We start from the raw sequence: 24,920 nt of genomic DNA, 5'->3' as shown, positions 1-24,920 counted from the left end.
CAGCAGGAGATTACCAGGTAAGTTTCATACATACATCTATCATTCTGACATGTATGATTTATTTAAAAATTGCCTGCTTTCCCCTCCTCTACCTCTCTAGAAATGGAAATTATTACTTTAGGCAGAATTTAGGATCAAACTGTGTATTTATTTCCCTTTCAAATATTTAACATATGTGATAAACTAAGCAAGCAACTAACTTTTTGGTGATCTTAGGAATCTGTTCAAACCTGTTTTCAGTAACAGGCATACTTGCATGGTCAGACTTTTAATTGTTTTAGTCCCTTCATGTTTGTCTCTCTTTCATTTTGCTTTTTGTAGTTTTAGTACAATACATTGGAAAACTACAGGCTAAGCGTCAGCTTGTGGTTTTATTTTTTGTGTGTGTGTGTATCACTGGGCAATGAAGATGGATGTTAGCTTTGATGTCATGTATCCATTTCTACTTTGAATCTGCAGAAGATCACGTAAGTGGTGCTGACTGCAGGAAAAAAAGTAAAATTGAGCGTATATACTGGCCAGTTATTCCCTTGAGCCCACACACTGGCTTCTAGTATCTTAATGTGTATAATTATTCTGATTTAATTATTATTTTTAACAGGCTAATAAGTACAAAATCAATAACTGGATTACAAACATATTTGCTATTTCAGAAATATATGCTTGCATTAATTACCCATTTAAGCTGATAACTTCAAGTTGGCCCTGCTTTGAGTGGGGAGTTGAACCAGATGATTACTCAGAGGTCCTTTCTAGCTTAATTTATTCTGTGGTTACATGAAACTGTCTTTCCATACTCTGGTGCTAAAACACCTTGCCAGACACCTTTCCCGCTAATTGTGGTGTGAAAGCTTTTCAGGGAGGTAAACCTTTTGGTGCAGATATTGGTGCTGTGTACGTTTTCCTCAGTTCATGGCAGCATTAGGTTGGGTTTTTTTAATGTGTAATTTCTGGAGGATTGTTTTCTTTCTGAAAACTCTGAAGCTTGGGGCTTTTTCTTAACAGTTTTACTGGCTTAAAAAGTCGTTCTAGTGGTCTTTTTTCTTGTTTTTCCTTTTTCAAAAAAATAATCTTTGATTTATTTAAAAAAAAATAATCTTTGATTCAAATTCTCTGCATTTTGATGTACTAAGTTGCATTAGAATAAGATAAATATCATGGTGTTGTACTGAAAAGCTAAGTTGGCTTAAAAATCTTGAATATTCTTCTCTGGCATTATTTGAAGAATATGATGTTTCTGCTAGACCTTTAATGGCAACGTTGCAGTGTGCTGTCATGCAGAAAGCAGGTATTTATGTGCTGACGTTATACTCAAGTCATAGAGGATAGTACTTGCTTTGATGTGCAGTAGTGAGAGTCCGGATTAGTTTCAGAAATCTGTGGATTTTTTTCATGCCTTTTCAATATAAATGAAATAGAGCATGTTTAAGCAAATTACATGTTTCATATATATCAGGACATGGAAATGTCATAGACAAAAGAGATGGCGTTTGTACTGTCATGAGGTGGTGTCAAGATTCTTCATCTGTATATTTACTTTTAATAGTAGTTCTATGTAAAGAGCTTACACTCTGCTGCTTGACTGGGAAGATTTATTTCCCCAAATGCCTTGATACGTGGTGGCTTTTTCCTTTTCTTTTTTTTAAGGCCTGGGTTTAGTCCCAGTTGTTCTTGTGTGTATTGTATAATGATGTTGTCTACTGTCATATGGCATACTGCTTTTTTTTTGTAGTAGGATCCAGAAGACTCTAAACAATATTTCTAAGATGTCACTGTATTTAATAGGCTGTTAAATAGTGAGGGAAGAGTGCTGTCTTTTAGCCTGATGAAAACTTGTGTGGAGTGTACCTGACCTTTCTAATCACTGAATCAATTGCAGTGCATGCTTACACATTCTCAGTATTAAAGCCTTACTTCACAAGAGTTAACATACAATGTGAGGAAGTTAAGAAGCTTTTAAAACTAGACTTACAGAAGGTAAATGTCCTTGCTAAAATCTGTGCAGCTATAATGCCATTATTGAGTTTTGAGGGTTTTGGGGCTCAAGATAGGGTGTTCCATGAATGGCTTGAAAGGGGCGGAAGAATTCAAGAAAATAGTTGTTTAGACTGCAGAAAAATGGTACAGGTAGTAGTGGTTGCATGTACAAGAGATGACCCAGGAAAAGGTCAGATTAAAGGAAAAAAGATGATACCTTGAAAGTGGGAACAAAATGTACTCAGAAGTTGTAATGCAGAAATGAAAGCCACTATTGTGATTGAAGGGATGTGCAATGTTAGGTGTATTGGAAGAAAATGCAGCAATATGTGCACTGAACATTATAAAGAGGAGATAATAATAATGTTAAGGAAGAAAGATGTAAAAATAAAAAAAATATGAGGGTATGATAGTAGACAGAAATTGTGGAGATTCTTTGTTTTAAGAGGTAACAGGATTTGATTCTGCAGTGATACGTGAAAGCTAAGGGAGGACGTAACAAAGACCATGAAATACTGTGTCTAAATGATGAGGAAGACTGCCCTCTGCACAAACTGGGGAATGCAGAGAGGAATAGGAACTGCAGGCATGTTCATCTGCACTCTCTTTAAATTAAGAAGCCCACGTTAGCTTTTTCTTTTTTTTTTTTTTTTTTTTCCCATGTAGGTATCAGTATTATTTGCAATTAAAGAAAGACATCTTGGAGGGCAACATTCCTTGCACACTGGAACAAGCAATACATCTGGCTGGTTTGGCTGTTCAGGGTAAGTAAGGCATTTGTACCAATCAGTTCATGTTGCATTAGAAAATTTAGTGATATATTTTATATTGCATGTTTTCTATTTATCACTCAAAGACCTAATTCAGTAAGTTATGGAAGGCTTGCTCCTTAGAACCTCATCATATGAGCTGAGGAGGGGGAATAGTAGGATCAGTGGCCCCGAACTTGCTGATGTTTCTGTGCAGCCCTCAGAGGTGTACCTGGGTGTTTTGAAGAGCTGGGTTTAAATTAGACACGGAGCTCCTTTGGGGGCAAAGGCTTTGGTCGTCTGCTTATGTCAACAGACCTCACAGCTGTTTCTGTTAATGACGACTCTCTATTCTGACATGGTAGCAAAAGAAAGAGACATGTTTTAATAAATAAGCAAATTTGAAAGTACAGTAGTACTTGTATCTACAATTTTTCTCCCAAATATCTTAACACCTCAGATTATTTCAAGTTAGTGTGCAAGACTTAACAAATCTTATGTTCACATTGCTCCTGAAGACCTGTGTCTGTGATACCTACCTGAAAATGGCTGCTTTATTTTTCCTAACTGGGGTCGGATGGCATAGACTATATACCAGAGAATGACCGGTCCTAAGTCTGTCTGCACTGATCATGTCTGGTGATTCCTGCTAACATGCTTGTTCGATCTTAAGTCTCTCAAAATAATGGCAACAGCTTTGTTTAGTGTGTTTGTATATTGCTTCACAGTGAATGCCACTCCAGTATATCTAACAGCAATTGCAAATCTACCAAAATTGAAAGGGACTTAAAATCATTGGCAGTACATACAACTTATTTTTTTTTGTCTTTTTTAAATTCTGTCTGTTGGTAGTATCAAATTAAACGTGATGATTATGTTTTTTCAAAATGTGGTTACCAGTGGAGTAGGGTGAATTATATTAGTGCCTTGTTTATATAACAGTGAGTCGGTTTAATCCGAGCCAGGATTTAATGGTCTTCAACTGACAAAATCTTACTTTGTTATTTTTTTATCTTTGGACAGTGTAAATGTCTCTCTGCTCAGTGAGATGTTTATAGAAATCATTCAAAATAATCCTCTTTCCAGATAGAAAATATTTATCCTTTTAGCTTTTACATTCCTTTTTCAGTCTTGTGTAAGAGAGAAACTGTATGTGTTGATAACATGGTGAAACAACAACTCTGATGACTGAAGTAGCTTATACCAGGTAGGTTAGTTAATTTTGAATGAACAGAAGTAGTTTTCTGTTTCGAGTGAACTGGAACTGGACTGAAGAATGATCTGTATTTGAAATAATTACAATAGGCTAATTCTAAACACTGCTTTATCTCAAGTGCTGTGTTGGTGTAGCGTGTCACAAGTTCTACCTTTTCATCATAAATAACTTGCATATTAATTGTTAATGCTTAATACAAATTTGGTTCCTAAATGTCTCTAAAATTATACTGTTATGGATGAGAATCTGTGGTAATGTGTACAGATTCTATTTACTTGGAGATTGTGTTTATATTTTTGGGAGCAGCTATTCCATACAGACTGCTGTTCCACAGTTTCTCCTGTGAGTCTGGTACATAACTTACCCAGTTTAGACTGTTTTATTTCTCTTTGAAATGTTGGCTAGTTTTTTCCTGGAAACAGGAAAAGAGGCAAATTCCTTGGGATGCCATTTGCAAGGACATAAAATCAAAACTGTTATGAAAATCAGAACTGTTATTAAGTTCCTTCTGAGCATGCCTTGAGTCTGGGAAAGCTTCTAGGTCCCACTTTCTGCGTGTCTGGGTGCAAGGAGCTGTAGAAGGCTTGAGAGTGGAAGGGTGCTCCAGCTGTTCTGTGCAGTGTTTGAGTCCAGCCACAAGTTAGAATGGTCTGCCAGCACTATCCTGCAAGTAGTTAAGTATCTGGCAGAAGAGAGTAAAGAAGATGGAGCCAGAGTCTTCTCAGGAAATGGGCACAAATTGAAATACAGGAAATTTCATCTAAACATAATAAAAGTTGTATGCTGTGAGAGTGGTGTAAAGTCTCCATCCTCTGTATTCAAAGCTTGACCAGAGAAGGGTCTGAGACAATCTGCTGTAGCTGACCCTGCTAAAGCCTGCATATCCAGAGGCCCCTTCCAACCATTCTGTAATTTAAAAAATAAACAAATAAAACTCTCAAGGAACTTGGAGCAACACTCCGATTGTTTTATCATTTCTTCTCCTTCCCTATCCACAAGGAGTGTTATCAATTTTTCAACGTAAAAAGATGGGATGTGTTTTTACTTTTCCTCTTCATAAATATTACTGGTTAGTTTGTTCCGTTGTTTTACTTTCAGATCGTAGTTCAATAGGATGGAGATTTGCTACTTGGAGATCCAGCTGCAATTATTCGGGTATTGAATCGTTTTGTTACAAATGTTTGAATCCAAGAAATTTTTTATTTTTTAGCTGATTTTGGAGACTATGATCAGTATGAATCTCAGGAGTTTCTACAAAGATTTGCTTTGTTTCCAGTGGTAAGTACTTACTTTAAATTGATAAATTTAAATTCTTAAATTGATAAATTTAAAATTAAATCTTTCTTTAGATTGGTAAATGCAAATAGTCATTAAAGACTCCGTGATCTATCTAGCTTACTGCTCTCTAGACTGTCAAATTCAGTGAATGTTTTCTTGAGAATGGAGTGAAATATGATACTTTATATTACACAGAAGCAAAGAGGTTGTGAGATCTTTTCAATTTTATTGTATATTGCACTGATAATAAGGTTGAGGTGGAGATGGGAAAGTGAGTAAAACCACTCAAAACCAGTGTTTGTGCTTTTTGATTTTGTTTGTGTGCGTATTACAGCATCTAAGATCCAAGATTAGAGTCGAGGGTTGATTGCCCTGTGTACAGTAACTATTAACCATTTAATTTTGTGGAATTTTTTGTATTTCATGCTATAAATGCTATCTTACCTTAAGGGCTGGCTACAAGAAGAAAAAGTATTGGAAGAAGCGACACAGAAAGTTGCCTTACTACATCAGAAGTACAGGTAACATTTCTAAAACTCTTTATTGTTCAAATTTGATGTGGTTGCTTCAGTAGCTCAGGAAGTTGGGAACCTCAGAAGACAGTTGGACTAATTTCACCTCCCATTTGAATGAGTTTTTCACTGGTACATCTGCATTAAAGTGACAAGAATTTTTGCTGAAGGGAAGTCAAAAGAGAACAGAATAACCATTAAAATAAAGGAGAAGAGTCTGCTTGAAAATTAAGAAAACAGGACACAATTAAATAGCGTGACTTCATCTGTATAGCATTTCTGAAACTTGTTTATATGAAGTTGTGACCCCAATAAGGATGTTTCTTGATAAACATCGTTGGCAGATACTGAGGACAGTAGAAATGTAGAGACAGTTACTGTGCCAGAATGCTTATGATCTTAAGTAAAATAGCTAAGATGCAGTAATCCAAGACGAAGGAAAGTTCTCTGTTGTCAGTTCCCCAGTGAAAAATGTGGCTATGTGAGTAATACGAATTATTTTTTCCTGTATTGTTTTAAAACAACAGTTTGAAAATTTAAAATCCGTTTTTCTTTGAAATGCTTTTGTAACAAGATAGCATGATTCAGATTCAGCAAAATAAACTTAATTTGCATGACATTAAGAAAACGTGAAGAAACAGAGATTGATGATTGAAAAAGTACTGAAAGACCCAGAATGAACATGTCAGGATTTTGCAGGTAGAGATAATATCTTTTGTTAGATTAACTGAGGTAGATAGGGAAGCACAAGCTTTTAATCCCTGTGACAGTACTGCAAGTCTGTGAGAAAATTGTCTTTGCCTGTTGGCCTAATTAAAAAAAATATTACCTTTACCTGCAGATCTTGTCCTTCTCATGTTTTGAAACCATTACAGTTAAAACTCTGTCAGCATTTGGAAAATGAGACTCTCTTTCCTGGAGTGTGAAGCAGCAAACTTCATATTGATCCTAAACATGTATACTGTAATAGGAGAAATTCAGGTCTTTAACACTTGTGTCAGAATAATCATTCTGATAAAGTGAGAAAATATGGTGACAGTGATGGATTTGAATGGTGGTAATTGTCTGCCATTATTGGAGATGATAATTTTAACTGGTCTTTACCTCTAGAGATGCCTGAGAGAAAGAAGTTACTAGAATCAAAGTGGAAAGGCCAAGACAAACAGATCAGCCATTGGTACAGATGAAAACAGCATGATTTGATGGTTGCCTGGATGTCTTGGGGATGCTTTTCAAGTCTTGACAGTGTCAGTCAGAGAAAAGCAAATACTGTTTTTTCTTATTGACAGTACTATCTGTTTGTTCTTTTCATTTGTAGAGGCCTTACTCCTCCTGATGCAGAAATGTTATATATGCAAGAAGTAGAGAGAATGGAGGGCTATGGTGAAGAGACCTATCCTGCAAAGGTAAACAGGACTTTGATCTTTCTCAGTTGCTTTTTTCCTCTATGTAAAAAGGGTTAATTCCTGCCAAAAATAAATAAAACCCAAAAACCGTACCACCCCTTTTCTCCCCTAGAATTGTAAAAATAGTTGCTTCTCATGTAACTTTGCTTTCAAAGACTTTTTTCTGTATTTGCATAATTTTTTGCAATTTCTTACAGGACAGCCAAGGAAGTGACATATTCATTGGAGCATGTCTTGATGGCATCTTTGTGAAACACAAAAATGGTCGTCCTCCTGTTGTATTTAGGTTAGTATTATTCTTTCTTAAAATATCTTTGTGCATTTCACATTTTATGTGTGTTCCTCACTAGCATGAGTGGCTCTTAGATATGAGATGCATTTATTCATTTGATAAACCTGAACATAGTCTTATAGTCATCATGCTACAGTGAATACTGAAGTCCACGGGAATTTTTCAATGTATTGACTGAAGGATGAATCTCTTTAAGCCAGATTGATTCTAAGAGATGAACATTTAATATACATTGTATTACAAAACGTTATTGAGTCAAAAAGGAACAATTCTCTACACACAGAACATCTTAAGTCCTGAGATGGGCACATCATTTTACTTAGAAATATTCAGTTGTAAAATTATCCAGGAGTTCCTTTCATATATTATATATAAAAGAAATAGAGGAGAGTCACATGATAACATTTGTTTCATCATTTTGGATTCATACATTGTTTTAGTTTATTATTTAATGTTCTGGTAGTTGAATTGTAAACAAAGGCATGTCTGCAACTTAGTTAACAGTTTGAAAATGCAGTCTTTGTGTGGAATGGCCTGGTTCCCACTGACTTCAAGAGGGGTTTCTCCGGCTTCTTTGGACAGAATTTGGAATAAGTTTAGCAAAAATAGATATCAGAATTTTTTAAAATGAATCTTCGTAATCTGTAGTTATTGTTAGAGCCAGAAAGACTTTATTCTTGGTGAACTTTAATCTGCTGGAATTTAATTTTTGTCTGATTATGAAGAGAATTTTGAAATCCTGTGGTCCAACAGTCTGTGGAACTTGTGTTGAATTTCTGGCATTAAAGTAGCAGCTGTGCTTCTTTCTGTTCGTGGTTTTGTTTAATAGAATTTATAAATTCAGTGCCGTTAACTGTCCTTCACAAAAATCTTTCTCTCTGCTATCTCTGATAGGAGAGCTGATGCCAAGTTCTTTTAATTATGTAGAGTGGTATAAGTGCCCTACTCTCTTGCAGAATGAAGTAACAATAGTTTTGCTGTCTGACTTCCCAAGCACACAGGGGAGAGGAATAAAGCTCTGTCCATACATTTCAGATAATATCGCAAAGAATTGTGGATGCAGTGTCTGCGTAAACATAAGAAAAAAGTTGCACGTTGGAGAGCATCAGAAAGTATTCATAGTCCAATTTCAGGATTCAGTTTTCTGCTCTGCTGCTTATTTGTTGCATGACTATGGGCAGTTCTACCAGGGATAGATATATCATGGTATTTGGGTGGCAAAAAAGCATAGACAAATGATCCATTAGTACAATTTACAGAGGCTGGTTTGCGCTTCACATTGGTTCAAGTAATTTCATAATTGTGTCCATAAACGCCTATGAACCAAGGCCTTAAATTGGGGGACTTTGTTGAAAATCAAAGCTTGCTATAGTCATTTTCTATCCCTTTTGTCTGCAGGTGGCATGATATTGCCAACATGTCCCACAACAAATCCTTTTTTGCATTAGAGCTGGCAAACAAAGAAGAGACAATTCAATTCCAAACTGTGAGTAGATGTTTACTTTTATTTTTTTTCACTAAAACATTAATAAATAAAACCACAAATTAAGACTGCTAGTTTAACTCAAAGGATAAAACACACTTTTTCTATACTTAAAAACTTTGAACTGTATGAGTGAGTCAAAAGCAATAATACTGTCTCTGACTAGCTTTTTACTGGAAGGCATTAAAAATCTGACCTTTTATGTTGAGTAAAAAGTTTGTTTCGGGTGGTCGTAAAAAGTTTGTTTCGGGTGGTCATAAATATTTTCATCCATTCCAGTAAAATTTCTAGCAATTTTTTTTTTTTACTTTTAAATCGTGGCATTTAAAGATAAACATGGTCTTAGGGCTTTGCTGGAATGGGTCATGACATTCCTTGCAGACTTAATTTTATGTAGCATCTACCAGTTGCCTTTGTCAAGAAGGCAGCTGTCGACAATCTTATGGCATGATATACATGTACTGTAAATTGTGTTAGTGTTGTAGCTGATAAGAGTGTCTTCAACAAAAGGCTTCTACTTTCAACTTTCATAAATCTAATAAAATTGTTAGGCTTGAGTGCATGTTCAGGCCTGCAAAGTACAATTTTAGGGAAAACCTGGTGACAGTATTGAAATTATATTAAAATGAAATTGGTCAATGCTAATTTAATCTTAAAAATTTCAGTGGCTTGTCTGAAAGGAAGTGAAGGGTGTGTGTATTTGGCCTAATATGCAAATTTTGTTTTTGTTTTTTGGCAGGAAGATATGGAAACAGCAAAATATGTGTGGAGGATGTGTGTGGCTAGACACAAATTTTACAGACTAAATAAATGCAGCCTGTAAGTAGGATACATTAGCAGAACTCTTGGTGCACTTGAGGCTTCTATTGGGAAGTGAAATCTTTTATAACCTCTGTAATAACCTCTGTAATGTTTTTACTGCCCTTTTTAGGTGGTAGTAATTAATACTTGGGGTTTCTTAATCTTTTTTGAGAAAATACATATCACCAGTTTCTCAAACATGTTCTGCTTTATAACAGAGGACAATATTAAACACTGAAATCTTACCAAAAGTAATAGGTTTTTGGCCCCTGCTGCTGGATCTCAGTGCTCTGACAGACCTTAGTTGCTTTGGGGGCTACTATTGCAAAAATGTTTGTGAGCTACTGGAATCACTGGGATTTTGGCCTGGGTTTGTGTGAACTGCTCTGAAAGGACACTCTAGAGGCCTTTAAAAGGGCGGGAATTGTATGTGAAGCACTCCTGAAATGTGCTGGATTGACAGCTGAGAGGTTTGTGGTCCTTTGGATATCCGTGGAATCTGTATAGCTCAAGTAGCACCAGCGCAAAGTAAATTTAATACAATTCATCAAATTAAATTTAAATGGGCTGGTCTCCAACTTGTAAATCAAGGGCTGGAATTTGAGCTAGTCCACTGGTACAGTTTTCCTTAGTTAAGTTACTTCAGTCAAAGAATAGAGAATTAGACTCAGTGATTAGTCTGTCATAAAAAAGCATGATTCCCAAATGTGCCATTCCTCCTCTGTGTACACAAGAAGAGAGCTATGGAGGGACTGGTCCAAAATTGCTGAGGTCAGAGGAAAGATAATGGAATATTTTGTACCATAGATGACTTGCTAGTGTGTTTGATGCTAATTTATTTTAGAAGAGTAAGGTTAATTTGTAATAGAATAGACTTCATACCTCTAAGCTTGTAGACCTGGCAGACTTTTGAGAGGGATAAGAAGTTGGTAGAAGTAGTTCATTTGTGGGACTTGTGCATTGCTATCTGAATAATGTCAGCTCTATAGTTCTGTATTGAATGTCAGTCTCTAGGATTACTTATTTTAACCCTTTCACCACAACATGGTGTTTTATTAGTAGGTAAAGTCCTTAAAAAAACTTTTCTGATTATCTCTAAGATTCCCTGTCATCTGGTCTTGCTGCTGAAAACTGTCTTATGCATGCCTGTATTAAATTCAGGGTTTTTTTTCTTTATCTGTACATACCTTTTCTTTAGAGATTCCCTGGACTCTCCACCTGAGGAGGGCTCTCAGAAATCTTCCCTCATTCTTTCCCTTCCACGCCTTCCCATCCTTTCTCGTCCTTCACTTCCCAAAGGGTGAGCTGAAAAATCATCTTTCTTCCTGAAATCTGGCAGTTCCTGCATTTGTATTATTCTGCTATCTTCTGACCTCTGTCTTGCTGCAAGATGCAGAGCACAGGTGCAGTGTAGGGTGGGGAAAAAGGAGCTTAAGGTTTCTGAACCTTACATCCTGGAGGCAATTCAACAAATTATGAAAATTTATTACCCTTAGCTTGAATGTTAGAACATACAAATGCTCATGCAGTATTGTCATGCTTTCCAGTTCTTGTGAGATCTGTAACATTGCATTCTGTAAAAAATTTTGTCTGGTCTTGTAGAGCAGGTAACTTTCAGTAAGAGATTTTATGTAGGGTTCAAATTTGGAACTAGTCCCCAGTTACTCTGCTGCTTTTTCTGCCCTGCTGCAGTGCTTCAGGGACATCTCCTTTTTATGCCTCATAGAAAAGAGGCAAAGAAATAACTGAGGTATTTTGATCCTGGTTTTGTGATTCTCCTCATACTGTCTGCGATGGTGGATTATGCACAGACCTCTTTCCTTTTGAGGCTGTTGGGGATGACTATTTAACATAGGGCCTGGCTCCAAGAAATGTAGAGTGATTTTTAACTGAACTTGGGAACACTTTCCAAGGTTTGAAATAAGTCTTGGTGGTGTTAGGAATCATTTCTCACTATAAAATTTCTTCTGTAGACAAAGCCAGCCTATTACAGTGAATCCTGTTAGAAGGCGGTCTTCATCCAGGATGTCTATGGTAAGGAGAGCAAATAGTTTTATATTTGCATTTTTATGCATTTAAGTTTAATTTGAATCAGACCTTAGTTTCTTTCAGTGAAATAAACTAAGCAGTGAAAAACATGAGCCTAGTGAGGAGCTGTTTCTGACTTGTAGAAAGAGCTGCTATGTAATATCTGAATCATGGAATTAAAATAATTGCAATGAAAAATATTTTAAACACTTCTATTTTTAGTTTTATTGCTCTGTCTCTAGGAGACTCTCCCAGATGTCAGATGTCAAGATAGTCTTGGGTTGGTGGTGTGTGGTTTTGGTTTAGCTTCCTTTTTTTTTTTTTTTTTTTTTTTTTTTTAATTATTTCTTGTATGACCACACAGGAGAAACTTACATTGCAGATTTAGAGAAATGTTTTAAGACTAAGGCTTTGTATATCTATGTGCTTATGTATTATACATTATATATATATTATACATTATACAGAACAAATCTTCAATGCTTATTTTTAAAATAAATAATGAGTTTTTAACTAACAAGAAGATCTTGCTTTCTTAGCCAAAGCCTCAGCCTTATATGATGCCTCCACCACCTCAGCTGCATTACAATGGTCATTATACTGAACCATATGCATCCTCCCAAGGTAAGTTCATTAAATCCAAGACCACACTACACAACTCTAGAAGGTAAAAGCCATAATTTGCATTTATAGCTACTTTAGCTGGAGCTGAATAAATTCATAGGGTGAACATGGAATAGGTTTGTACTCCAAAACTCATGGACATGCTTGCTGCTATTTTAGGCATATAGGCTAATGTGAAATAGGATCATAGACTCATATAATTCTTTAGGTTGGAAAAGACCCTTAAGATCATTAAATCCAACTGTTAACCTAGCACTGCCAAGTCCACCGCTAAACCATGTCCCCAGGCACCACATTACACATCTTTTAAATACCTCTAGGGATGGTGACTCAACCACCTCCCTGGCCAGCCTGTTCCAATGCTTGATAACCCTTCCGGTGAAAAACCTTTTTCCTGCCATCCAATCTAAACCTCCCCTGGTGCAACTTGAGGCCATTTCCTCTTGTCCTATCACTTCTTGCTTGGGAGAAGAGACTGCCACCCACCTCACTACACCCTCCTTTCAGGCAGTTGTAGACAGTGATAAGGTCTCCCCTCAGCCTCCTCTTCTCCTGACTAAACAACCCCAGTTCCCTCAGCCACTCTTCCTCCATATCCTCTCCTACAGTAGCATATACAGCTGCTATGGACTGTGCTCCCTTTTGTGAGTTTAGGCTGACCGTCATTTTTTTGTTCATGTAGCAAACTGGTATGTTACGATGTTGTAAGATACTTGTCAATATTGATCTTAATAGCTGCAAAGAATAACTGAATCCCCAGACAATTCAGACAATTAAGAAAAAAAAATAAATGAACCTAGGATGCAGGAAAAGAGGTGTTTCTTCCAGAGTTTGCAAGGCTACAGGGTGGTGGGGAATTCAAAAGACCAAGGAAGTTATGGAACTGGTATACGTTTCATTGAAAAAATGGAAGAAAAAAACCTCACGCGAACCCTAATTAGAATTTTTAAGGAATGCACACTCCTAATCTAAGCTGTTTACAGGGAGACATGTCTGCTTTCTGTCCTTTTTTTTTTTTTTTTTTGTTACACATTGTGTCTTTAATTAGGAAAGTTGCTGCCCTGAAGGGCTTAATCTAAGCTTGGGCAAAGTTGCCTCAGTTTTGATAGGGAACTTCCAGTCCTACAAGTCAGCTGTATATAAAAAAAATATCCTTAGAGCTCACTAGTAAGGAAATAAGCACATTTTCTAGCTAAACAGAGTTACACAAGTATTCATGAAGGTACAGGTGTATAAATTCAGAATGTACCTGAATTCTTTCCAATATAGTGTTGGAATTATTGCTGGATACTTGCTACTGCACACATCCTATTTTTGAACAATTTTTTTCACAAAAAAATTTATTTTTTATTGTCAGCAAATTCATTAATGTAAGTGTGGCAATTATTCTGGTGAACCTGAAGAGTTAAATCATGAAAGGCATCTAAAGCAATGACTGAATTGTTGTCTTCTGGAGCTTGGCATATTATACATCTGATGAAGTAATGGTTAAATGATTAAATGTATATTGGATTTATAAACTGTTAGATCATTTATTCTTTACCCATAAGAACAGGTATATGTTAATGTGCAAACAATACATGGTGGTGGTTTAAATGGTCTTCAAAATTTCTGGAGGAAATTTAATTAGTTTTTTTTATTTTATTTTTTTTAAAAAAGGTCTTGTGGTACTATATCTACTTATGGCCTGGGGGGCAGAAGAAGAGTGAGGTGTTTTTTGTTTGGTTGTTGTGGGGGTGTTTTTAGGTTTATGTTTTTGGTGCTTTGTTTGTTTGCTTTTTTTTTTTTTCCTTTCTTGCTGTTTAAACTGATCTCATTAGATCAGTGCAAACCCTAGTGTAGAAATTCTTTATTTCAATTAGTGTGGTTTAAGGTTGATACGGATTTTGTTTAACTGGGACTGAAACTTAGCAAACCTATCCTAAACAAAAGAAAGCCATCTTAAACTGAGAGAATATTTTCCGAGAGGAATTTGCATCATCTAAATTAACATAATAGGTTATTCTGGTATATGTACCTTAGGTATCAACAATAAAAAAGCTGGGGTTGTATTTTTTTTCCCTTCTCATTTCAATACATAACTAAGAATAACGGGGATTTTGAAAATCTCAAACATTGGTTAGCTACGTCTCAATAGAGGATATCTTTGTTTAATGTCTTGTACATAAAGATTATTCTTAAATTTTACTTTCAGATAACCTCTTTGTGAGCAATCAGAATGGATACTACTGTCACTCTCAGACTAGCTTGGATAGAGCCCCTCATGACTACAGTGGTCGGATCCGCAATGGTAGTGTCTATAGTGCACATAGCACAAACTCCTTGAACAATCCACAACATTACTTGCAGCCATCTCCCATGTCCTCTAACCCAAGCATTACTGGAAGTGATGTCCTCAGAACTGATTATGTCCCGTCACATAGACATAGTGCACTGATTCCACCTTCTTACCGTCCCACGCCAGACTATGAAACTGTGATGAGACAGCTCAACAGAGGAATGGTGCACACAGATAGGCAGAGTCATTCAATGAGAAATCTTAACATCAGCAATTCATATGCTTACAGCAGGCCTGATGCCTTAGTTTACAGTCAACCTGAAATACGAGAACACGCTCATTTTGCTTCCCCACAATCTAACCATTATCCATTTAACCTGAACTACAGTTTTCATAGCCAATCCCCCTATCCCTTTTTTTTAGCGCCTGGTTGTTGGGGCAGTCAGCGTGCCTGAGTTGACAAATGTGCAGCTCCAGGCTCAGGACTATCCAGCACCAAATATCATGAAGACTCAGGTCTATCGACCACCTCCCCCATACCCGTACCCAAGACCTGCAAACAGTACTCCAGACCTCTCACGACATGTCTACATTAGCAGCAGCAATCCAGATCTTATCACAAGGCGAGTGCACCATTCTGTCCAGACATTTCAGGAAGACAGCCTGCCTGTGGCACATTCTCTTCAGGAAGTCAGCGAACCTCTAACATTGGCCCGCCATGCTCAGCTGCAGAAAAGGAACAGTATTGAAATAGCAGGCTTGACCCCCAGCTTTGAAGGAATAAGAATTAAAGAGAGGACCATGTCAGCTTCTGCAGCGGATGTGGCTCTTCCAAGAGTTATCTCAGAAGGGTCACAGCCCAACATTCTGATGGAGATAACAAAGCAAAAAGAAAGTGAGCAAGAAGACAGTATGACCTGTGATCATAAGAAAACCCTTTCAGATGCCACTATGCTAATACACAGTAGTGAGGAAGAAGAAGAATTTGAAGAAGAAAACAAGGCTAGTACAAGTCTTTCTCCTCTCCCTGAAGATCAAACCCAACTTTCATCAGTTATGAGTGGTTATTCTCATGATTCAGTACTGAACTACCCTTATAGCTCTGTTGCTTCACCTGCTGGCCCTTTGCATATTCTTGAGCCTAAATTACATATTACAGAGACAGAAAAGAGAATGAAAGATATGAGTCCCGTTCACATACTAGTAGAAAGCCAGGTACAGAGAAGAGGGGAAGGACTGCTTACTCCATCTATGTCGGAATCTGATCTCACAACATCAGGGCGATACAGAGTAAGGAAAGATTCACTAAAGAAGAGACCTGTGTCCGATCTTTTGTCTGGGAAGAAGAATATTGTGGAAGGCCTTCCCCCACTGGGTGTAAGTGGATACTATTCCTCTTGTTTTGGATTGTTCTGTAGCGGGAGTTGTGTGGGAGTTTTGTTTGAGGGTTTTTTAAGCAACTTGAGATGCTTTTAAACCATGTGAATGAAAAACTACCTTAAACTTGACCTTTATTTTTCTGTTTTTCACTAATCAACTTTGCTTAGCTATCTTTTATCCCCTTTTGTACCTCTGAGTTCTATTTGATGTACCTAAGACGGCTAGCAACTGTAGAATGAGCTAATTTAAATTCAGTTCTAGATCCCAAATTCTGTCCTGCCTATCCTTATCTGGAACAGAAGCAGTGCCTTCTGTTCCACTACCAGCTTTCTAATCTTCCTCTCACTGAAAAACGGGATGTAGCTGAATGTTTACTTTCTTTGATTCGTTTGCTTTCTTCTTCTGACTTAAGAGGGGGATCTGGCACATTAAGCAATAAATTCTTTCCTTGCATTCTCTTCTTTCCTCCATCCCTTCCCCTTTTCATATCCTTTCCCTTTTGTGTTCTCTTCAGCCTGTTTTTATCCTACCAAAGGTATTTCTTGCTTGCCATGTCTCTTTCTCCTACTCCAATCTTATGAAACCATAAATAGTGAAGAAATGCAAGTTTCACCTTCCTTGTAATTCCCACCTTGTAGAATCATTGAGGTCTGTGTGGGACTGCACAATTTCACTGGTAGTCCTTACCACTGATTTTATTTTAAACTTTTGTTCAGTTTTGTATGGGCTATGGCATATTCGGGTGCTAATGGAGGAAGACCATTTTTATTATTATTTTGCCTTTTAAAATAGATAGTTGATAATTTTGCCTGCCTGAGTCAGTGTCAATTAGTTTTCAACACAAATTGGACTGCAGTGGAACTGCCATATAGCTTCTGCTGCTGTAGTAACTTACAGCTGATACTGCAGAAGCTAACCTAAGCAAAAGCCATGTATTTACATGGCTACTGCTCTCACAATTTTTTATCTGTCAGATTTGCTATATGTGAAGCTGAACACAATTAGATGAACCTCCATCAGCTTAAATTAATTTTATAATTACGTATTTTTTTTCTAAATCTCCTTCCTCCTGTTTATTACATGGATATTGGAAGAAAAGATGATACCTTTCTCCTTGTGTTCACATTTAGATGGTCAGTTAGTATTTTGTTCTCAAAAAGGTACATTTTAAGACACTGATGTGTCTCCCAAAATCATACCCTACCTTTTCCTTCTGATAGCTATGTAAATGTTTAGCCTTTGAAATGAAATTGATATTAAAGCTTTTTCATTGTAAGCGTTCAGTAAAATACTTTCTAGCTCAGTAACATTTAAGAGTACCTTTGCATAACAGAATATTATCTTTCTGTATTCGATATTGAGATGAATATCCTGGTAACAAAGTTGGCCCCTATCAATGTTTGCACATTTTACTTTTCACTGAACTCTTACTGTTGTGTTGGTGTTCACTTTGCTTTTACATGTGATGTCATCCCCTTAGCTTTGTCTTCTTATTCGTTACTACCATTTGTCTTTTGAAAGCATTGATTATCATTCAAGCAGCATATACTCACATTTTCGGTATATTTTTGTTAACAACCAAACTTAGCAACTGCAGGAAAGATGAAGTTTTCTCTTACACTTTTAAAAAGAATAATTTGAATTTATTGTTTCATAAGAATTGCCTTTTGATATTTTTCTGAAATAATTAATGATAACTTCAACAATTTAGATTCATGGCCTGGTTCAGGGTTCAGATCTGTCTGCAGTTTTATGTTTGTGTTTTGTATTTGCAGTTTGTTGCAAACTCAAACATTTAACTATATACAAATATCTTAAAGATATATGCTTGTTGTTATGCCTGCTTGTAGGGAAGAAAAGTGCCTGCAAAGTTAATAGTTAATACATTTTTATGTATTTTGGGGGTTGGAAAGTTGTTTCAATTCTGTCCAAGAATGTAAATTATCCAGAATTGTCACCTCACACCCTCATTTGTGAGCTTTGTAGTAAACAATATTTGTCATTCTCATGCAGTTTCATTAACATGTCTGGAATGAAGACAGACTTGTGTTGTGTCCTTGGAGGAATGTAGTCCCACCACCCTAATCTCTCACTGCAGTGCTTATCAAAAAAAAAAAAAAAAAAGGAAAAGGTCAGAGCTGTTCGAAGAAGGGGTCAAAGAAGTATTCTTTGCTTAATTGAACTAATCTGGTTTCTGCTTTATAACTTCATCAGATATTTAACAATATTTACAAGTTTTATTTTTTCTTTTACAGGGTATGAAAAAGAATAAAAATGATGCAAAAAAAATAGGGCCTCTAAAGCTAGCTGCCCTAAATGGACTCGCTTTGACTAGAATGCCTCTGCCAGATGAGAGGAAGGAAGAATCAACGAGAGCAACAAATGATGAACGGGTATGTTTAAGTTTTTAATGTTTGATTTCTTTTTTACACTAGTGATTTTCAAAATGAAATGCATATGAATGGTGCTTATTGTTGACCTTAAAATTCTTCAGATTTAGAGCAACTCAAATACTGTGAACAGAAACAAAATGAAGAATGAGACGTCTGCCTGATAAGTCAGTGCTAGAAGTATTGGGTGTAACTCAATTATTTCTTTAAGATTACAGTGATTCAGATTATAGTTTACACTTGGATCGTATAGGAGGCAAATTAACTAGTGTCTACTGATACATTTTTGTGCCAAGTCTTTCTGTTTTCTCTCTTTTTTTTCCTAGACTGAAAATGTATGAAAATTAAAATTCTGAGTGTGAGATTGAACTTAGTTGTAATTACTAATTCATACAATTTTTACAATAAATTTAATAGTTAATTTGTATCCCCAGGGTACAGCTCCTGCAGATTGTATTTATCTGTTTTCCTCAAGTCGATCCCTGAAAATATAGATGAAACTTGTGTGATCTGCAAAAATTTTAAATTCAGTAAAAGATCTCAGATCACTGAGAGGACATCAGGTTGTAAAATTTGAGGATCATTCTTTGAGAAACATAGACTCCATCTGCTTGTGTCAGGGTAAACAGAGTTGGTAAATATACTTCAGCCTGCCTCCTGTATTATTAAATAGGTGCAGGAAAGTGAAACTCAGTCAATGACCAGCCTGTGAAGGCCTATGTAGAATAGTGCTGTCATCACACATCTGACCAGGGAGCAACTAGATACACCAAGGTCTAAGGTGATTATTGTGCATTCCATGACCAGTGGTCTCTTTGGAATCTGGTTCTGAGCATGGTTGGGCATCCTCAGCTGCAGACCCTGTCTATCTCAGTTTGTTGACAGTCACTGGGCAGGGATTAAAACCCGAAGGAACAGTCCTGCTCTCCCCAGCTGCAGTTTTAAGGAACAGGCCAAGAAAATGTATTGCAAGTCACACAGTAGAAATTCAGTCTTGGAGTTTGAAGGCTTGCAGTAGATCCACAGAATGGAGAACTGACTGTTCCATTTCAACACAGTTGAAGTTCTTCTTGAACTATATATGCACTTCTTAAAGATGCTAAGGGACAAAAATTAACATTGTGTTATTGAGATACATTTAGTCCCTGTGTTGGTTATTTCCTCTTACTTACAGCCATCATCTCTTCCTGGATTGACTTTTATTGAATTCAGCCATATTATTATTCAACTAGCTCTGCCTGAACTGTTGAGGTAAAAGAAGAATCCATAAAGTCAAGTTGTGAAAAAGTCATGTCACTACACTTTCTGTTCAGGCACCCATGTAGAGGCAGAATAGATACCATGAAATGGGAGCAATTCCTAAAGCAGTTGAGAAGAAGCAATGAAAAAACAGACGTGTGGCATGAAAAGGAAGTCTAGACTGCAGATATTTAGGAGGTGACTTTAAAGTTGGTTCGACGCCTATTTCATTGCTCAGTTTCATGTTATTATCAGATTAAATGAGGGAATTTAGCCTAAAGATAATAAAGGAGCTTGTACAGTTGACGTATTGATGTGCAAATTGCATATGATTGAAGTTTTACACCTTCCTCTGCAACATTTGGCATTACGGTTATTTGATACAAGACACTTTTCTGACATGATACCACAGAGCAGTTGCTGTGAGAGGCTGGGGACATGTGACATAGATGAAATTTTCTGGCTGAAATCTTACATATTATTCCTCTAATTATTGTTGGCAAAGGGATGCTGAAATTCCAGAAGTGTCTTATGATTTAGAAAGAACTTGTTTTTGAAAGAATAAACTGGGGGGAAGGGGAGAGGGAGCAGCTTATTAAATAAAACAGATTGAATTATACTAGTAGAAAAAAACCTGGATTTATACCTTGGCTGCAACAAGAGGTTGCATACAACTTTGCTGCTGTATGCAAAGTTTAGTATCTTCAGCCTAAGAAAATGTGGAATATTGGTAGTGAATTATTAGCTCATTGACTGAGTCAAGTATTTTGTTTTACATCTTTAGAGTTTTTCTCCATCCAAATAACGAAGTTTACTTAATTTTTTTAAATTACAAGGTTAAAGGAGACCTTTTCATATGATGTAATCTAACAGGCTATATTGACCCGGAGGATGAATATTTCTTGTTCAAAGGTATTTGAGGTGGCATGTAGTATACCATAGCTATCTGATTTGTCCAAATATTTCTTTGCCCAACTGGGTTGTCTTTATAGAAACTGTAATTTTTCTTTCACCAGTGGTTTCCACAGTTTTTGTGACCTAATGAAGTGTAACAGGCTTTTTAGTTTTCACCCGAGCAAAATTCCTGCTGGTTGGGATTGATTCTAATTTATTCTGGTATGTTTGTGAAAACATTAATAGCTGGAAAAGCATTGAGAGTATGTAGGAGAGGAAGATACATACATTTTATCCTTTGTGAATTCTCTGTTAACATAGACTTGCCTTAGAAAGTGACTTTGCATGGTTCTTTGTGTTCTGTCTTTCAGTGTAAAGTTCTGGAACAACGGTTAGAGCAGGGGATGGTGTTTACTGAATATGAGCGCATTCAGAAAAAAAGACTTATAGATGGTGAGTGCTCAATAGCTCGGCTTCCTGAAAATGCTGAAAGAAACCGGTTCCAAGATGTCCTTCCTTATGATGATACCAGAGTAGAGCTAGTCCCAACCAAAGAAAATAACACGGGTTACATCAACGCATCTCATATCAAGGTGAGAGAAATACTGTTGGATAAATATTTTCCAGTTCATGTGGTAACTAAAAAGGGATCTCGCTATCAATTTTAGTTCAGTCAGTGATGACTGAGAATCCCTCCATCTCTTTTTCCCTTCTTCTGCAGAGATTTCTTTGAGGAAAGGAGGAACCTGTTTTTCCTTATTACCTAGAATAACAGAGGGTTAATTATTGGAAAGGTCTTCTGCATTTAGCTTCTGTATTGATCTACTGTCTCCTTTTTCTCTCTGTCTCGTCTCTCTGTGGATTGGTGCTAAGAGAAGACATGTCTTTTCTTCCCAGAGTTAAGAGGGCAAATAGCTTTGTAACAAACTGGGATCCTTTGCAATGATTATGGTATTTTTGAACTGCAGTGACAATCTTTATTATTTCTTCCTCTTCTGTTCTCTCAGACTAGATCCACAACAGACAGTAAGCTAGCTCCCAGTTTAAGCTTTTTTTGGATGGTTAGAGCCTGGGGGAAATCTGCTTTTTCATAATCTTCTGTTGTTCCCTTTCCCCAGCCTTAGCTCTTTAAACTCTGTTTAAAAAAGTGAAGAAGTTGCAGGGTGACCTCAAGAACCTTCAAGGCAGTTTGTTCATTTTCATTGCATTTGCTTATTGACAGTGCAAATACAATTGGCTTCATGGTTTCTCTGGAAAGAGTTGAGATCATCAAAGCAACAGTTTTAGTTGTGTTGCTTTTTTAAATAAATCTGTACTCTGACATGGTACCATAGTTCTCATTCTCTGACATGGTGTCAGTTTCTCATTCACAAACATAGTAACTAACTCTTCTGACCCTTCTCAAACAAGATAGTATTTTTTGAGGAAACATCAGCTAATTCTGACTTTTTAGTGCATGTAATAGCATCTACAGCACCAGAGTATGAACCAGGTTTTAGCTTTTCTAAACCTGAATTGGCTAGAACACCTTAAATTCACAAAAGAGAAATACAGTTTTATTGACTCACTTTCACATTATGATTATGATGTAAAATACACTTATTTAGCTATGTACCTGTGCAATTTTAAACAGGTATTTTGTCTCTTCTGCATCTAACATGACAAGATGCAGCTAAAATGGTAGGCAGAGATAATTCAATATGTACTCCTTCTTCTGCAGTGTTGCTGTCTTTTTTTCAGTCTGTGCATCTTCAAATGGTTGAGTTAAGAATTGGGAGTTTTCAGTAATTACTAATCTAATGTCTTTCTTTTTACAGATCTCTGTTGGTGGCATAGAGTGGGATTACATTGCTACACAAGGCCCTTTACAGAATACTTGTCAGGATTTCTGGCAGATGATCTGGGAACAAGGGATTGCCATCATAGCTATGGTGACAGCAGAGGAAGTGAGTATAACCTGAGTTAGCTTTCTTCCAGAAATTCCCCAATGATTTTGTTAAGATCTGGTAGAGAGAGGAGATCTTGGCTCCAACCAGAAGACCAATCAAAGATAAATTTCTTGCTTTCATTGGCAGAAAGAAGTAAATTTGCAAACTCTTTCTGCCGAAAAGTTGGTTTACTCAGTGAGAAACCATAACACTGCAGTAGTACTTAATAGAGGAGAGACAGGGTTGTTACAGGAGCACTGGTTATGAAGAGTGTCCTTATGTTTCTTGTTAAGCAAGTGTTTTACTTTTAAGGAAAGTGGGCGAGAAAAAAGCTTCAGATACTGGCCACGTCTTGGTTCAAGACACAACACTGTAACGTATGGAAGATTTAAGATTACCACACGATTCCGTACCGACTCAGGCTGCTATGCAACTACAGGTTTGAAGATTAAACATCTTCTCACAGGACAGGAGAGAACCGTTTGGCATCTGCAGTATACTGACTGGCCAGAGCATGGCTGTCCAGAGGATTTAAAGGGATTTCTCTGTAAGTTGTATTTAATAACTTTAGTTTTGGGTTGGATTTTTTTGTGGGGTTGTTTTGTTTTGTTTTGTTTTGTTTTTTTGATACCTCCTGAAATGGCTGCAATATATGAATTACCTTTTGATAAGTTTGCCAAGCATTCTGCTGTAAAAGATTTATTCACACCAGCAAGAGATACTGAATTATATTTTTGGCAGGAATATAATTTGTTGAAATGACTATTTATGTCTAAACCCAAATATATAATTTACTAAAACTTCATATAGATTAAAACATAATAGCATCATGTACTACACGTTTGAGTATGTTCCAGCAGTAGCAAGATAGACACGAGCTGCCTTTGGTGGGGAACAGGGGAAGGCAAGGAAAGCCTTGCAAAAGTTAGATGATCTTTATAGATCTGTATTGCGTTGGTTGGGATATGACTTTTGATTTATACACTGCGTCGTTTTTCTGTGGGATGCAATTTGTTAAATAACTACTTTTCTGGTGGTCATACAGTGTAATAGCATGGCTTATGGGGCCTCATCTCCTAAATTTATTATTCTTATCTTCTTGAACTTAACAGCATACTTGGAAGAGATACAGTCAGTGCGGCGCCATACGAACAGCACTGCAGATCCTAAAAACTCTAATCCTCCGGTACTGGTACATTGTAGTGCAGGTGTGGGACGAACAGGAGTGGTCATACTGTCAGAGATCATGATTGCTTGCTTGGAACATAATGAGGTGATCTCTTTTTCTGTGCTTCACATAATGTTAGGTAGTGGAAGAGTAAATAACCTGACTAATAAATATTTTGTGGCTGTTCATCTGAGCTTTCCCAAGATGTGGCCTTTGGAAGAGCCCTTACAACTACGGTTGAAAGAGCTCTTGGCAATTCAACAGAAGTTAATAATCTTCTAGAGTTCTCCACTTACAAACTGGGTACTGGAATACTCATTTGGATTCTTGACTCCATAAGATGTTGAGCCACTGAGTGGAACAAGGTATGCCCTAGGGTACTAAGCATATTTCAGGATTTCACCCTGACTTTACCACTTTTACTTCATGCCTTAGTTTTAGTGGATAATATTAAAGGACGGGCTTTGGAGCCAGTCTCTGTTCTTGTTATTAAATACGTTGTTTCTAAGTGTAGTGTATTTGCAGTATTGGCCTCGGCAGCAGACAAAGCAGTAGTTTAATAGAGTAAAACCTGATCCTATCAGCTTTTAGCCAGAAGTGAACAGCTTCTAAGTGTTTATTAATATAATATGCCAGCTGAGACTCAACAAACTAACTGTTTTGTGCTAACACTGTGACATACTTTTGCCATTATATTTGTGAAGACCCATACCCCATGAGACAGGCAAGTTGAGCATTATGCATATTTCACAGGTGAGGAGGTAGGCATGGTCAGTGGTGTAGTGCAGCCCATACTGCAGGCATGGGCAATGAATTGTCAGAGCTGAAATTAGAGCAGCTGATTCTGCCCTTAGCTCACTGCTCTGAACCTCCTGCTGAGAAAGTGCAAGCCCATCTCCTTGCTCACCAGTCACTGATAATGGTTTGTTCTCTTTCTCCAGATGCTGGACATCCCACGAGTGCTGGACATGTTGAGGCAGCAGAGAATGATGATGGTGCAGACTCTTTCACAGTACACATTTGTCTATGGAGTTCTCATTCAGTTTCTCAAAAGTTCTAGACTTATATAATCCCTGCCGCTTCCTAAGGGACGCTGCAAGAGTTTACTGAAAGAGAAGTACAGTTGTCCAGGCAGTCCTGCTGTCACTGCTGTTTTCTTCGTATGATGAATCACACAGTGACCTTCTAGGGCTGGTATGTGACTGTTAAGTGCGAGTCAGTTTAACAGTCCCTGCAAAGCAGGATCTTCGCTGGACTGAATTCTTCCCATGTTCAGC

At 37.0% G+C, this 24,920-nt stretch overlaps 1 protein-coding gene across 1 annotated transcript in view; it reads left to right on the top strand.

The window, feature by feature from the left end:
• Window positions 1-24,842, top strand: part of PTPN21 (protein tyrosine phosphatase non-receptor type 21) — a 27,722-nt gene extending 2,880 nt beyond the window's left edge. The window contains 19 exon segments of the mRNA XM_010172631.1: window positions 1-17; window positions 2,644-2,741; window positions 5,153-5,220; window positions 5,671-5,741; window positions 7,051-7,138; window positions 7,336-7,424; window positions 8,829-8,916; window positions 9,653-9,732; window positions 10,913-11,014; window positions 11,688-11,748; window positions 12,282-12,366; window positions 14,561-15,065; window positions 15,067-16,021; window positions 18,280-18,417; window positions 20,919-21,140; window positions 22,365-22,493; window positions 22,788-23,022; window positions 23,588-23,748; window positions 24,585-24,842. The exon segment at window positions 1-17 is cut by the window's left edge and continues 27 nt beyond it. Coding sequence (XP_010170933.1) covers window positions 1-17; window positions 2,644-2,741; window positions 5,153-5,220; window positions 5,671-5,741; window positions 7,051-7,138; window positions 7,336-7,424; window positions 8,829-8,916; window positions 9,653-9,732; window positions 10,913-11,014; window positions 11,688-11,748; window positions 12,282-12,366; window positions 14,561-15,065; window positions 15,067-16,021; window positions 18,280-18,417; window positions 20,919-21,140; window positions 22,365-22,493; window positions 22,788-23,022; window positions 23,588-23,748; window positions 24,585-24,713 — 3,321 coding nt within the window. The 3' untranslated portion in view covers window positions 24,714-24,842.
• Window positions 24,843-24,920: the final 78 nt, after the last annotated feature.

This window comes from Antrostomus carolinensis, unplaced genomic scaffold (assembly GCF_000700745.2).
Source record: "Antrostomus carolinensis isolate BGI_N321 unplaced genomic scaffold, ASM70074v2 scaffold13837, whole genome shotgun sequence".
Classification (NCBI taxonomy): Eukaryota; Metazoa; Chordata; class Aves; order Caprimulgiformes; family Caprimulgidae; genus Antrostomus; species Antrostomus carolinensis.
This window is presented reverse-complemented; position numbering and strand designations above follow the sequence as displayed.